The 16,599-nt window shown below is 40.0% G+C and overlaps 1 protein-coding gene across 11 annotated transcripts in view; it reads left to right on the forward strand.

The window, feature by feature from the left end:
• The window catches only part of SAP130 (Sin3A associated protein 130), a 101,720-nt gene that overhangs the window by 46,165 nt on the left and 38,956 nt on the right, over positions 1 to 16,599 (forward strand). For 6 of the 11 annotated variants that reach the window (XM_064287321.1, XM_064287326.1, XM_064287329.1 and 3 more), the window contains 4 exons: positions 2,048 to 2,169; positions 3,986 to 4,288; positions 5,647 to 5,824; positions 10,392 to 10,496. In XM_064287321.1, the coding sequence (XP_064143391.1) occupies positions 2,048 to 2,169; positions 3,986 to 4,288; positions 5,647 to 5,824; positions 10,392 to 10,496 (708 nt within the window). The remainder of the gene's footprint in view (positions 1 to 2,047; positions 2,170 to 3,985; positions 4,289 to 5,646; positions 5,825 to 10,391; positions 10,497 to 16,599) is intronic. The other 5 variants (XM_064287325.1, XM_064287327.1, XM_064287328.1 and 2 more) reach the window with 3 other exon arrangements.

The following is a 16,599-nucleotide window of genomic DNA, read 5'->3' on the forward strand; positions in this document are numbered from 1 at the left end:
TTTTGAGGGCTTGTTGAAGCAATATGGTCTGCTTCTTTGTGATTTGATGTTGACTGTTGTCTCCGAGCCATCTATAAGTTATTGCATTAATTTATTTTATTTTTGCTTACCATATCCTAGTTTCTTCCTTTGTTTTGTTTTGATATGCTCAAATAGGCTGCTTAAGAGACCTAGCTTAATTTTTGCACCTTTGAAGCTCTGACATTCTATCACTAGATGGCTATAGCTGTTACCAGGTACATGAGCCTAGGAGTCCATTCACTTTTCTTGTTTGGATTCAGCTCAGGTGTCCAGGTAGTCAGTCACAAAGAGTGTGGTTCAGGCTCTGTCCTACAGTCTTAGGAGGGCAGGGGTGATCGGTTTAGGCACAGGTATCTGGTTGCAGCATGGAGTCATGCTCTGAGCAAGGCAGGGAACTGATAACCATCTCCCAAGTGTGTGTGAGGAAATTGCCTCCCTGTCCCTCTTCCCTAGAGCGCACAGGTGGGTGGGTTTTGGTTATAAGGATTGGGAGGCATCACTTATCCTTGGACCCCTGTCGCGGGTGGCTAGGGCATGTTGGTGGAGCCACCAGCCCTCAGGCTGCAGGTGTCAGTAGATGAGGACCCTGTTTAATAGGCAGAGTGGTGTGAAATGTCAAAAACCCACCTCTTCACCACACAGCTAAAACAGTTGAAGTCAGATCTCAGGCACATACACCACTGCAGTCTGCCAGCAAGGGCCTAAGCTCCTGAAATGGGCCCACACAGGTCCCTTCAGGGGTAAAAAACATTCAAAGTCCATGGACCATTTGTGCCTTGACAAGAGCTGCTTCTGCCCTGAGTTCCTACCTTAGGGGAGTCGGCAGATTTCCTTTTCCCCCAATTGTTAATTTATTCCTTCTCCAAGGCCAGGAGAATGGCTCAGGGCGTGTAGCAGGACATATCTCAGGCCCAAGGAAATCGACAGCTACTGAAGCCAGCTTGGGGGCTGGGGGCATGGTAAATTAGATGCACGTGCGTATTTTTTGCCAAGAGTGCTGTTCTTCTCTGATTCTGGAGGCATGAGTAGACTGTGTGGCTTGCTGTCTCTCCCTGAGAAACCTGCGTCCTGAACGCCGGCAGCTCTGCCACAGTCGCTCCAGGGGATTGTGCCTGAGCGGTTCTGGTTCCTGTGGGAGTCTTTTCATTCACAATTTTTATGCCTGTTTTTTTCTTATGTTTGAGTTTCCAGTGCGAGGTTGAATAGAGGCAGAGATAGTGAGCCACCTTGTCTTTCTTATTCTTGGCCTGAATGGCTGTTTTGAAATTTCATGATAGATTTTGGTAGATACCACTTTCGGTTTGAGGAACAAATGTTTCTATAAAACATTAATAGAAAATCTAGTGTTGACTCTATGTTAAGTCTCATTTGATCATGATATGTTTAATTGTATATGGTACTGAATTGCATGTTATTTATGAATTTTTGATCAATAAGGAGAAATGAGATTTGTTGGTAATCTTTTTGTTGTGTTCTCCCTAACTAATTTTGGTATCAAGGCTATATTAAATTCAAGAAATACGTTGGATCGTGTTTCCTTTTGTATTCTCTGAAACAGTTTGTTTAAAACTGGGATTATCTTACGTACATTTGATAAAATTCCCAGCAAAAACATTTGAAACTTAGCGCCATTCAAGTGGGGTTGAATGGGGAGACTCAATTACTGAGTTTCTGTGTCAGTTTTGGTAATAGTTCTAGAAAATCATCCATAAAAATTATTTGTTTTAAAATGTATCTGTATAATTATTTATCCAAAAGAACACCAAACCCATTGCCATCGAGTTGATTCTGATACATAGTGACCCTGTATAATTATGTTTTTTTTTTTTAGTATCCACTATTTTAAAAAATTTTACTTTGTCTAGGTATGTCTCTTTTGATCTAATATTGTGTGGGACACAGTTGGGGAAATGCCACTATGTTAGTTATGAAGAGTATTAAGAAGGTGTGGAGGATGGTATTATTTGAAGGTAAAGAAAAAAAAAATAAACCGTTTGTCTCATTATAACCCATGTTCCATCTATAGACCATCTGTTCCTGTTCAGTTTCAATACTTTTTGCCAACTTATCCGCCATCTGCATACCCGCTGGCCGCGCACACATATACGCCCATCACCAGCTCAGTATCCACCATCCGACAATATCCAGGTATGATCCCATCTTTCTTTAAGATAACTCTTAACATTTTAATTTTTGCAAGCAGTGAGTATTTCTAGTATGGCATATAATTACTCCAGCGTTTATTTTCAGGCTCAGATAAAGCTAAAATCTGAAGCTTTAAGGTCTTAAATCACCATCCTTGTGATCTAAAAAGGTGGTGACTTACTGGTGATCATTGTAAGCTTTTATCTCACCCTGAGGATAATCCTGCTAATTTTTATCGCACTTTGAAATGGTAGAATAATTACAGTGAATAAAGCTGTATATTCTTGTGGGGTTTCTGTTGTTTCGTGGGATATCAGAGGTGGGGGGTTGTTTTGATTTTTTCTTTTGTTTTCAGTTTTTGTTCAGCTGTGTTCAACATTCATCATGTCACATGTAGACAGTGTTGATTTTCCCACTTTCAAGGCTTACATAATCTTCTCCTGTGGGCTGTCAGCTTAGTTGAGGCATCATGAAGCCAGTTTGTCCGTATTGTGGGCTTTGTCCTTCTGCAGTGGCCGTGAGCCACACAGGCCAGGGAGCACTTGAAGTGGAGCTGGCTCGACTCACGAACTGAATTTCTAACATGATTTAATTAAAATTTGAAAAGTTTCAGATACGTTTGAAACAACATGGCCATGTGAAACTGCGTTTTCAGTTGTAGATGCTGTGAAATGAGAACACGGATCAGGTATTTCTGGTGAAAAGTCAGTATCTGAATTGAGATGTGCTTTTGGGTTACGGATGAGACACATAGTAGATTTTGAAACAATTTGGAAAAAAGAATGTAGAATATATCTTATTAATAGTTTTTATATTGGTTATATTTTAAAATGACAAAATTTTTTATTAGGGTAAATGCAGCATATTATTAAAATTAATTCCACTCTTATCTTTTTTTTAGTGTGGCTACTGGAAAATTTAGAATTACACTGTGACTTATATTTCCACCAGATACAGTGCGAGTCCAAAATTTTCAAGTGTTCTAGGGAATTTAAGGGGCTTTGGAAGAGGTTCCTCCATCTGTGGATTATTTGATGACTGAGAAGAAAAGTCTTTTGTATTTTTTCCTTCCCATGAAAAATTAGAAATCCTTTCTTTTTGTTGCTTTCTGGGAACGCCATTGTTTCCAGGTTTTTTGTTTGTTTTTAATACACAGAACAGAAAAGGAAACATGCCTGTTCACTCATCAGTGGATATATGGAATTTGGAATTCACTTTTCAGAAGTGGCTGTGATGGTGTTTTTATCAGTTACAGCAAAGATTCTTGACCTGCTAGCCATGGATGCATTTCAGAAGTTTTATGTGAAATACTTAGCACAGTGCCTGGCCTTATAGTTGGAATTTAGTAGTCAATTGCTTTTTTCTTGTTTTAATCTTATTTCAAGTAATCTGCAAAAAGACTTTTACCAAATTGTGGGCAGTAGTAGGAAAAAAACAAACTTAGCTATACAGTATTTTATTAGGCTTTTTTGAAAACTGAAGATTTAGATTTTGTACAGTGGGAAATACTGTTTTTATATTAGATTAGTTTTGGGGTTTTTTCCTTCCTTCTGTGGACAGAAGGTGGTACAGTGGTTAAAGCACTCAGCTGCTAACAAGTCAGTGGTTTGAACCCCCCCAGCCACTCTGCGAATGAAAGATGTGGCATTCTGCTTCTGTAAAGATTCACAGCTCTGGATACCCTATAGGACAATTCTAGTCTGTCTTATAGGGGCGCTACGATTTAGAATCAACTCGATGACAGTGGGTTTGGCTTAGTTACGTGGACTGGTTTTATCGGCGCTAACATTCTTGTAGTCACTCTCTATATTATTGTTAGTTTCAGCTCAGGCTCCAAACTCTGCCATCACAGCTCAGACTGGTGTTGGGGTGGCATCTACAGTACATCTAAACCCCATGCAGTTGATGACAGTGGACGCATCTCATGCTCGACATATCCAAGGGATCCAACCAGCACCCATTAGTACCCAGGGGATACAGCCAGCCCCCATCGGAACACAGGGAATACAGCCGGCCCCAATTGGGACACAGGGGATTCACTCAGCAGCCCCAATCAGCACGCAGGGACTGCAGCCTGCACCGCTGGGTACTCAGCAGCCTCCGCCTGAAGGAAAGACTTCAGGTAAATTTATCGCTTTGCATGGAAAGTGATGTGGAGGTTCTACCAACTGGCTGGTTTTGTGGTCTCTCAGGTATTTTCTCTAGTTTTTAGTTTCCTCTTTGTAACTGTGTTTCTTTGAGCTTACCCTCCAGGGTCGTTGTAAGCATTAGAAGTAACATATATAAACAGCCTAATATGTTATTTGCACATAGTAGGAAGCTTGTGTAAGGGGCTTTTGGTTGAGGGAGCAAATTCACTTTATACCGATAGTGTCCTCATTCAGCCTGAGGTTTCTAAGGGTTGTATGTAAAGGTGTAAGATCTTACCCTAGTGTTAGCTAATGCTGTGTCAGTGTTGACAAAACAAATGCTAACGGAGTAGACATTTTAAGAAATGGAGTAAGCCATGCTCAGGGCATTAATTTGCGATTTCTCTGATGCAATTAAAGAAATAGCTTTTTTCATTCAGGGTATTGGTTTTAAAGATTATCTTTTGTGTTAAGTGTAGCATAAAGAGAGCAACTTGGAACTGATTATTTTAATTGTCAAGTAGATGTTGAATTTCACTGTTTAATCAAAGTTTTTCCAGACTCTGAGCTACTAAATGGCTGTCGTAGAGGTGCAGTTGACCAAAAAGATAACCCGTGGTGACCCAGCTGGAAGAACGTTGTACCTACGTCTTCAATAGTACCTGCTAGGATACTCATTCTGTTATTTGGAAATTTTAGTCATTTGAAATTGCCGTTTTTGTAGGTCAGATATGAACTGATTCCTCATCATGGTCTTATGTTCATCAATTTTTGATGCTAGTTTTAAATACAGTTTGATTAAAATTAATTATTAGTTGAGTGAGTTCCTAAAGATTCCCAGTATTAGATGCTGAGAGGAAGTGATGTTTCACAAAAATGTAGGCGCACATTTCTTGAAGTACATTTTAGAGCATGCTGTCAAGCCGGAGGACCTCGTTTCCTGTCCATTTGTGACTCTTTCGTCATCTCTAAAATGGGAATAATAATTGATGTAAGAATTACATAAATAAAAAACATAAAGCACTGTGTATAGTGAGATATTCTGCTAGATACTCTGTGTACTGTATGTACCTCATCTCACTGACTACTGACTGTGATTGTAGAGCAAAGAAAAGTGAATAGTTACGAGCATGCATCAGTAGACCCAGTGGCCCCCTGCTTTACCATCTGCTTTCAGGCAGATGGACATTGTGCTTCCACCCCTTCTCTTCCTGAAATTGGACAGTCTTGACATGGATACCCTAATGCCAGTGGCCTGCTCCTTTCTGTGTATGTCTTTTGTGGCATTTAGTACTGTTTCTTCCATTTCCCTGTCTTCATTATTCTTTCCTGGCCCCTCCTCTTCTTACAGCAGTGGTGTTGGCCGATGGAGCCACAATTGTAGCCAACCCTATTAGCAATACATTCAGTGCTGCTCCAGCAGCCACCACTGTGGTCCAGACCCACAGCCAGAGTGCCAGCACCAACGCGCCAGCCCAGGGCTCATCACCGCGGCCAAGCATACTCCGGAAGAAACCAGCCACTGATGGGTAAGTAGCCTCAACAGTGCCAGCTGACACCTTCAGTTCTGGATATAATTAGTATAAACAGTAGACATGCATCCAGTGCTGATTGTTGTTAGTTGCCATTGAGTCGGTGCCTCCTCACGGCAGCCCCATGTGTGCAGAGTAGAACTGCTCCGTGTAAGTTTTCAAGTCTGTGATCTTTTGGAAGCAGATTGGCAGATCTGTCTTCAAGGCGCCTCTGGGTGAGTCTGAACCACCAGCCTGTCGACTAGTAGTTGAGCGCTTAACTGTTTGTGCCACCTGGGGGCTCCTTCAATGCTGGTAGCAAAATCCAAAGTTTCTCATCTTCTGTGACATTTTTTAATTTCCTCAAAAATAACTTGACCCCAGATTTGTTGAATAGAGCCTTGCCAACCACGAGCTACAGGTGTTAAGAATCCAGGAGTCAGTGAAGTGCGAGTGTGTAAGCAGCTGTTGCATACTACTTCAGGAGTTCTCTCTAGTTTGGGAGCTTAATTCTAGAACCTTAAAATAGCTTATAATTAACTCTTGAGGCTTGTCTAGGTAGGAACATTAGCGTGTACCACATGCAGGCAATTTCCCAAGTACAGTAAGACTTATATTTAGCAGCCATATAAACCTCTGGGTTGGTGGGTCAGTCAGAAAGGTGTGTGCTGTGCTGTGAAACGAGCTTTAAACTTGAGAAGGTGAGAGATGAGCAGTCACTTTCCAGAGCAGTTTCTGTGGCTCAACTGAGCTGATAGCTCGACATCAGAAGGTTAAATTAGAGAACATACCTAAACTGCTGGGACCAGGGTCTATGAAAGGTGTTCAGATGCATAAAGTGCTGCCTAGACCCATGTATCTTTGCCCATTTGTGAATGCGTTATGAAGGATGTCTTTTAATGTTGAGTCAGCCCATGATGACGTAACCTAACTGAGAAAAACAAGAGGCAAAGCTTACTAGTGAAGAGGGCAGATTGAACATACTATGTCAATTTCTCTCCTCAAAACCCTGTAGAACTTCAGTAAAGTGGCTGGGTTTTTTTGTTTGTTTGTTTTGTTTTTTTAGTTATAAATACAAGGAAGGGGAGAACAGGAGAGGACACAAACCACAAACAAAACTTTGGAAGCTAGAAAGCAGATAGGCAAATGATTGCTTGCTTAGCTGTGAGAAGTCTGAGTCTTCAGTGTATATATAGGAGAGAGTTGAGAATTGCAGAATCTTTAGAACAACTAGAAACAGGCACAACTGGGGATGAAGGAAGGAGTGGCTAAGCTGAAATCAAGGAGACCTGATGGCACAGTGGTTACGCGCTCAGCTGCTAACCAAAAGGCCCGTAGTTCGAACCGTAGTTCAAACCCACCCAGCGCAACTCAGAGTATAATCAGTATCACTGAACCGTACATGTAGAAACTGTTGAATTGGATTATCTTGTGTATATCTCAACAACAACAAAATAAATGAATAAATTTTTTTTTAATGTTTCTATTGATCCCACTTTCTTCCACCATCTACCACCCCATTTCTTTGCTATTATATGCAAAGAAGGTAAAGGAATTGTCTGTATTTGCTATTTCCAATTCTTCTTCCAGTCTCTTTCAACGTTTTCATTGAAATGCAGAAAACTGCACCCATACCGCATGTCCAGCCTAATGAGTTAGCACACAGTGAATACAGTGTGCTACGACTGTTAGTTTCCGTCACATCAGTTTCGACTCATGGCGCCCCATGTGTGCAGAGCAGAACTGATCCTTAGGGTTTTCAAGGCTGTGACCTTTCAGAAGGAGATCACCAGGCCTGTCTTCTGAGGTGCCTCTGGGTCGGTTTGAACTGCCAATTTTTCCACTACTAGTCGATCACTTAACTGCACCACCCAGGGTGTCTTGCAGAATCTCTCTGGATTTTGCTGATTGAGTCCCCACAATGTAGTTTTACTCATTCTTCTGTCCTCCACGTTCACTGTAATTTGTAGTCGACTCTAAAGGCTTGATTAGAATCACACTATGAGCACCTTCCCCCAAGGGTAACGAACCAGTTTTTCTAACCTTTGACCCTATGGGTTTGTTTTGCCTCTTTTTGAACCTATATATAACACTTTTTTTGTGAGCCTCTGATTCCATTACTCAGTTTTGTAAGATTCTGCTGTTTTTTTCATGTGATTGTTACACACAGCACCATTGTATAAACTATATCACGCTTTATCTATCTATGTTGCTGTTGATGAGTATTTGGGCTGTTTCCAGTTTGGGGGTCATAGATCACTCTGAACATATTTTTTCATGATTTTGGATACATCACACATGCATTTCTGTTACATACCTTTAGGAGACTTGTGGGGTCATATGTTCAGTTGTATGTAGTAGATAATGCCAGCAGTTTTTCCAAGTGCTTGTATTGATTTACAAGGAGTCCCCAGGTAGTACAGATGGTTAAGTGCTGGGCTGCGAACCAAAAGGTTGGTGGTTCAAGCCTACCCAGAGGTACTTTGGAAGAAAGGCCTGACGATCTACTTCCGTTAGGTCACAGCCATGAAAACCCTACGGAGCAGTTCTACTCTGACACACAGGAGGTCAGCATGTGTTGGAATCAACTCAGTGGCAACTGGATTGCTTTGGCTTTTATGCTGATTTACACTCTAAGAGTGAGGATCATTGCTTCATCCTCACCAACATTCGTTATTGTCAGTGTTAGTAAGTTTAGTCATGCTGTGAACTTACAGTGGTATATTTCATTGGGTTTTGTTGTTTTTGTGTTTGGGGGTGGGGGCAGGAAGACTAGTCTTTCTATTTTTGTTTTTTACTTTTTATTATAGAAAATTATAAGGATGATAAAAACGTACACATAAGAGGGAATACCCATCTTCAATGTTCGGTTTATCAGCTCATGGCTAATTTTGTTTTATCTATATGCCTGCCCCACCACATCTTACCATATTATTTTGAAACAAATCTTTATTTGTGTCTGTTTCAGCATGTGTCTGTTGAGAGAGAATACCTTAAAAATGCATGTAACTCCTTAGTGTTATCAAATATCCAATCATTGTTAAATTTCAACTTGTCTCAAATGTCACAGATTTTGTTTTGTATTTATTTGAATCAGAGTAGAATCTGGTAAGTTACACACATTTTGTGTAATTAGTCAATATGTCTCATAAGACTCTTTTAATATACAGATTTCTTCCATCTCTTTTTTCCCTTGCTCCTTAGTGAAGAAGCTTGGTCTGTGTCCTGTAGTTTTTCCGTCTCTTCTGGATTTTGCTAGTTGAATCTCCACAGTGTAGTTTTGCTTGTTCTTCTGTCCTCCACATTTTCTATAATTATAGATGAAACTAAAGGCTTGATTAGAATCACTTTTTTCTTCTGGCAAGACTGCTTTGTTGGTGGTGGGGTTTTACTCTTTTACCAGGAGGCATGATACCTAGTGGTCATGTTTTTTGGGATGTTAGCTTCCCTGCTACCCAGATCCACTAGTTGTTGTTAGCTGCCACTGAGTTAACCCCTTATTCAAGGTGACCCCATGCACAACAGAACAAACTGCTGCCCAGTCCTGCACCATCCCTGTGATCCCTTGGGGGCAGGAGTGGTTCAGTGGTAGGATTCTTGCCTTCATGCAGAAGACCTGCGTTTGATTCCCAGCCAGTGTCCTTCATCAGCCACCACCCGTCTGTCAGTAGAGGCTTGTGTGTTGCTGTGATGCTGAGCAGGTTTCAGTGGTGCTTCCAAAGTTAGACAGACTAGGAAGAAAGACCTGGAGATCTATTCCCAAAAACAGCCATCGAAAGCCATGTGGATCACAATGGTCCAAGTCATAACCAATTATTAGGAATTGCAAAATGGTGTAGTCTAGTTCTAGCCACTTTCTCTCAAACCCACTCATGTCTGGCATTTGCCCTCACCACTCTGTGGAAACTAAACATGTCAGGGTCACCGGTGCTTCCATATTGCTAAACCCAGTGGTTAATTCTCAGTACTAGCTTTACTTGGCATCTATGTAACATGATGTGGGAGTTCCCAGGGGACACACACAGGTAACCACTTGACTAGTAGCCAAAAGGTTGGCGATCCCGACCCACCCAGAGGCACCTCAGAAGATAGGCCTGGTGATCTGCTTCTGAAAGGTCGCAGCCATGAAGACCCTAAGGATCAGTTCTGCCCTGCACACATGGGGTCACCATGACTCAGAATCAGCTCAACAACATGACAGTTGATCACTGATTCGTTTTTCCTCTGGTAAATGTTTTCACTTGGGTTCCACTAGCTCAGCTCTGTATAAATGCACAGAAATAATGATTACAAATATATGAATTTAAATTGTAATATGACTATATTGGGAAGATAGAGGAGGAAAGCAAGGGGGTTGGCATTATAATCCTTATCTACCCTGATAGATAAAAATCCATTGCCGTCAAGTCGATTCCGACTCCTAGCAGCCCTGTAAGGCAGAGTAGAACTGCCCCATAGGGTTTCCAAAGAGCGGCTGGTGGGTTTGAACCATGCACATTTTGTATCCCTGGCGAATGAATGTCTTGTACTGCTTATCCTTTAATGCCCTTGGACTACTGTTTCCTAGTCTGTCTGTCTCTTTCAGAACGGCAGTTCGGAAAACCCTCATTCCTCCGCAGCCTCCTGAAGTGGCCAGTCCGCGAGTGGAGAGCTGTGTGCGGAGCACATCCGGGTCTCCTAGGCCTGCAGGGTGAGGAGGACGTACAGTCTCTTGTCGCTGTGACTCTCAGCTGCACCTCCTTGGAGAGGGTTTCTGTTAAGTGTGGCGCATTTCACAGAATTTGCACCTGTGCATCTTTTAAAATCCACACTCCAGCTGTGTGACTTGAGTATGGTTCTCAACCTCTCTGGATAAAATGGGTGTATTTATAACATCTGCCTTATAGACGTCTTATGAATTTAAATGAAATGATGGATTCAGACACTCTGAACAGAGCCTGCCTTACAATAAGCAGGCTGTGAAACACGGCATCACAACATGCAGGATTTTTTTTTTTAATCTTAATTCCAAAGTAATATAATTTCAGGGGAAAAAACAGGCAATATAAAAATACTTAAAATATAAAATGAAAGTTATTGTTCTGTTCCCCACCTACCTTGCCAGCCCCACCCCCAGAAATAATATTCATTGTTATCAGTTTTGATAAATGTTTTTCCACCGTTTTTCCCTCATATACATACAGATAGATTAATATACTCTTAGAAAAAGGGTCTTGCTGTATAGTTTGTTCTGTAGCTTGCATTTTTTATTTATTGTATCAGTAATAGCTTACCACGTTAGTCTACTTAGAGCTACTTCTTCATAAAACTTTATTCAAGGAAAAAAATATGGAATGCCTCAGTATACCAGGTATCGTTTTAGGCTCTGGGGATACAGCAGCAACTAAACCAGACAGTGCCTATTCTCATAAGGCTTACTTTCTAGTGGGTGTAGAGAAATAATAAATATATGAAGGAGAAGAGAGCTGTGTAAAGGAGGTGTTATGGGTTGAATTGTGTTCCCCCAAAATACGTGTTGGAGTCTTGACCTCTATACCTGTGGATGTAACCCCGTTTGGGAATAGGGTTTTGTTTGTTATATTAATGAAGTCGTATCATTGTAGGGTAGGTCCTAAACCTAATCACTTCTGAATGATGTAAAGAGCAGCATAGACACAGAAAGGAGTGAGCATGCACTGGGGAAAACAAACATGAGGACAGCCACGGAACCGAGAAACGAGAGGGCGGTAGAAGCCTGAGACAAGGATCTTCCCCCGGAGCCAGCAGAGAGCCCTGCCCTGTAGCTGGTGCCCTGAATTCAGACTTCTTTCCTCCTAAACTGTGAGAAAATAAGTTTCTCTTCTTTAAAGCCACCCACCTGTGGCAGTTGTGTTACAGCAGCACTGAGAAACTGAGACAGGAATATAAAGCCATGGGAGGACCAGGCGATGACTCAGAGTAAACAGAAAGGCCTCTCAGCAGAGTTTTGAGGAGCATGCGGGAATGAGCCACTGTGTTCCCTGATGTCCGAATGTGTCAGACAGAAGGAAAAACAGAACAAAGCTTTGTGGAGAAGTACATGCAGCCCTCGTTTTGCACGGTAATGCACAGCTGTAAAAATGGTGGTGCAAGTTGAAACCATGCAAACAAAGCACTGAATCAGTGGGGGTGTTACTGCTGTCCCATGACCTTTAAAAGCTTCTGCAGAATATTAACAACTGGTCACAAGGAGTTGCAACAGTGTTTGCCCTCTTCTCATCATATAACAGGATACAGACCACAGATCTTGGTGAGATGTAGTATGACAGTCTCCAAGTTTGGATCCTGCCTTAGTTTCCTAAAGCTACCATAACGAAATACCACAATGTGGGTGGTTTTAAAGAACAGATACTGATTTTCTCACAGTTTTGGATGCCGGATACCTGAATTCTAGGCCATGGTAGAGCTATGCTTTCTGTCAGATCCAGGAGGCAGATCTTTCCTTGTCTCTTTCAGCTTCTGGCAGCCCCGGGCATTTCTTGGTGTTCCTTGGCTTGTTGATGATGGATCCTCACGAGCTGCTTTCTTCTGTGTGTGTGACCCTTCCTAGGCCCTTCTCTTTGTAAAATGCCCCTCAGAAGGGATTAGGACTAGGACCCACCCTATTCCAGTGTGACTTCATTAATTTAACAGCATTCCTAGGATAAAGCCCACTTGGTCGTGGTGTATAATTTTTATGTGAAGCTGAATTCTGTTAGGATTTTGTTGAGAACTTTTGAATCTATATTTATAAGTGATAATGGTCTATAGTTTTCTGATTTGGGTAATTCGAGCCTTCTGTCTTTTTTCTTGGTCGGTCTAGCTAAAGGTTTGTCAATTTTGTTGATCTTTTCAGAGATCCAGCTTTTGATGGTGTTGGTTTTCTCTGTCGTTTTTCCATTCTCTATTTCGTGTTTCTTCACTGTAATCTTTATTATTTCCTACCTCCTTGTTCTGGATTTAGTTTTCTTTTTCCAGTATCCTAAGGTACAAGGTTAGATTGTTAATTTGAGAGCTTTTTTCTTTTTTAATGTAGGTATTTACAGCTATAAACTTCTGTTAAATCACTGTTTCAGCTACATTCCATCAATGCTGGCATATTGTATCTTTTTTTCTTTCATATCGAAGTATTTTCTAATTTCCCTTGTAATTTCTGTAAAAACAACACTCATACGTTATGTAGGAGTGTTGTTTAATTTCCATGTATTTGTGAATTTTCCGAATTTGTTTTAATTGAGTTCTAATTCCATTCAATTGTGATCTGAGAATATACTTTGTATTATTGTAGTCCCCTTTAAATTCATGGAAGCCCTGGTGGCACGGTGGTTAAGTATTCGGCTGCTAACCAAAAGGCCGGCAATTCGAATCCGCTGGGCGCTCCTTGGAAACCTTATGGGGCAGTTCTGCTCTCTCCTTTAGGGTCGCTATGAGTCGAAATAGACTCGACAGCAACAGATTTGGTTTGGTTTTCTAAATTTATTGAGGTTAGTTTTATGACCTTACAATATCATCTGTTGTGGAAAATGTACCACGTGCACTTAAGAACTGTCTTCTACCATTGTTGGGTGGAGTGTTCTATGGATGTCTGTTAGGTTGTTGATCATATTGTTCCATTCTTTAAAAATTACTTCTCTTTAGTAGTTCTGTCCAGTATTGAAAGTGGGGTTTGATATCTTCAGCCATTATTGTTTAATTGTCTGTTTCTCCCTTCAGTTCTGTCAGGTTTTGCTTCATGTATTTTGGGTCTTCGTTATTAACATGTATGTATAATTGTTTATCTTTTTGAAGTGACCTTTTTAACATTAAATATCCTTCTTTGTGTTCAGTAACAATTTTTATCTTAAAGTCTTTTGTCTGGTATTGCTAGCTCTCTCTTGGCTACGGTTTGCACCTGTTTGTACCTTTGAATCTAAATTATGTCTCCTGTGAACAGTATATACTTGGATTATGTTTTTATCCATCTGCCAGTCTCTGCCTTTTAATTAGAGTGTTTTATCTACTTAGTTAAGTTCATTATTGATAGCATAGGATTCATACCTCTGTTACGTAGTTTGTCATTTTTCTATATGTCTTTTTCTTACTCTATTGCACTATTACTGCCTTCTTTAGTGTTAAATCAGTATTTTATAGTGTACCATTTTAATTTGCATGTTATTTCTTTTACTATGTATGTTTTTTAGTTATTTTCTTAGAGATTGTCCTGAGGTTATAATTAACATCTTAATTTATATAACAATCTAGTTCAGAGTAATAACCAACTTAATTTTAATAGTATACAAAACCTTTGCTTTTTATGTAGCACTGTTCCTTCCCCTTCTCCTTTGCTCTTACCATCATGCAAATTACATCTTTCTATACCATGTGCCCCTCAACACAGATTTATAATTACTGCTTTACACAATTGTCTTTTAAATCAGATAGGGGAAAAATGAGTAACAAACAAAAATATGTTTATAACATCTTTTATATTTATTAGGTTTTTGTTACCTTTATTAAAGTGTTGTTTGTTTCTTCATGTTTTTTCAGGTTATTTTTTCATTTCCTTTGCTTTTAGCTTGAAGGGTTCCTTCTCACATTTTTTGTAGGGCAAGTTTGCTAGCGACTAAAATTCTCTTGTTTATCTGGAAATGTCTCAGTGGGTTATTTTGTGTGTGTGTGTGGCAAAATATATGTAACAAAACATTGGCTATTTCAGCCATTTTTATGTGTGCCATTCAGAGACATTAAGTACACGCACCATGGTTGTGCAACTGTTGCTACTGTCTGTTTCCAAAATTTTTTTTATCAGCTCCTTCATTTTTGAAAGATTGTTTTGCTTAGTATAGAAGTCTCCATTGACAGTCTTTTTCTTTCAACACTTTGAATATTTTATCCAACTTTATTCTGCCCTCCATGGTTTCTGGTGAGAAATCAGCTTTTTATCTTATTCAGAATCTGTTCTATATGATGAGTGCATCTTTCTGGTTTCAAAATTCATTTTATCTCTGACTCTTAGTTATCTAGTGCTGCTGTAACAGAAATACCACAAGTAATGACTTTAACAAACAGAAATGTATTTTCTCAGAGTTTAGGAGGCGAGAGGTCTGAATTCAGGGCACTGGCTCTAAGGCAAGGCTCTCTCTCTGCTCTAGGGAAAAATCATTGTCTCAGCTTCTCTGGGGTTGTTCTTGGCATTCCTTGAAGATCTCCACATGGCATCAATATTTCCCCATTTGACACCTCTTTGCTAATCTTTCTTACCTCAAAGGTGATTAGACTTAAGGCACACCCTATACTGATATGGCCTTATTAACAGAACCATATTCACAAATGGGATTACATTCACAGGTATAAGGTTAGGATTTACAAGACATACTTGAGGAGGGACACAATTCAATCCATGATAGCGTTTGACGGTTTAAATATGGTGTATCTAGAGGTAGGTCCTGTTCTTTGAGTTGAATTCATTGAATTTGGAATTTGTTAAACTTTTGGATGTATGTGATAATATTTGCAGGAAATGTGGAAAATTTCTTCACATATTCTTTCTCCTCTTTTCTCTTTTTCCTCTTCTGCAATTTCATTATGCATATGTTGGTACGCTTAATAGTATGCTACATGTCTCTGAGGCTGTAATCATGTTTCCTCATTTTTTTTTCTTTTTATTCCTCAGACTATTTAATCATAATTGACCTATTTTCAAATTTGTGGATTTTTTTCTTCTGCCTGCTTATCTTTTACTGGACCCCTTAGTGAACATTACAGTTACTGTATTTTCAACTCCAGAATTTCTATTTGATTTTTTTTTTTTTTTTGTAATTTCAGTCTCTCTACTGATATTCTATATATGCTGATACATCATTCTTACTTCCCCTTAGTTGTTTAGACATGTTAACTTGTCTAATATTCTTGGAATATTTTTAACATAGCTAATTTAAATTTTTTGTCTAGAAAGACATCTAGACTGCTCCAAGTAACAGTTTTGTTGATTGTTTTTTTCCCAGTGAATTGGCCATACTTATATTATTTCTTTGTACATCTTTTAACATTTTGTTGAAAAATTGACATTTAAAGCAATAGAAAGTGGTAGCTTTGGAACTCAGATCCTCCCTCCTCCTCAGAGTTGGTTATTGTTGCTTTTTGTTGGTGGTGGCGGTGGTGTTTGTTGTTGTTTGTTTCTTGATTTTTCTTAAATAGTTCGATAAAATCTCTATCTTTGTGTTTCCACCAGCGTTTCTTCTCAGCTTAATTGTCAGCTAATGATTGAACACAGATTTCCTTAAACACCTTTGTTGTCATCAGGTGCTGTTGAGTCAGTTCCGACACATAGTGACCCCATGTACAACAGAACGAAACACTGCCTGGTCTTGAGCCATCCTCACAATCATTGCTATGTTTCAGCCCATTGTTGCAGCCACTGTCAGTCCATCTCGTCTAGGGTCTTCCTCTAGCTCACTGACCCTCTACGTTACCAAGGATGATGTCCTTCTCCAGGGACTGTTCCCACCTGATAACATGTGCAAAGTACGTGAGATGAGCTCTCACCATCCTCACTTCCAGGGAGCACTCTGGCTGTATTTCTTTCGAGACAGATTTGTTCATTCTTCTAGCAGTCCATGGTATACTCAATATTCTTTACTTCACTGACTCCATAATTGAGAGGCATCAATTCTTCTGCAGTCTTCCTTATTCATTGTCCAGCTTTCACATGCTTATGAGGCGACTGAAAATATCCTGGCTTGGGTCACAAGCACCTTAGTCTTCAAAGTGACATACATCTATGCTTTTTAACACTTTCAAAGAGGTCTTTCGCAGCA

The sequence above is a fragment of the Loxodonta africana genome, chromosome 6, assembly GCF_030014295.1.
Source record: "Loxodonta africana isolate mLoxAfr1 chromosome 6, mLoxAfr1.hap2, whole genome shotgun sequence".
Lineage (NCBI taxonomy): Eukaryota > Metazoa > Chordata > Mammalia > Proboscidea > Elephantidae > Loxodonta > Loxodonta africana.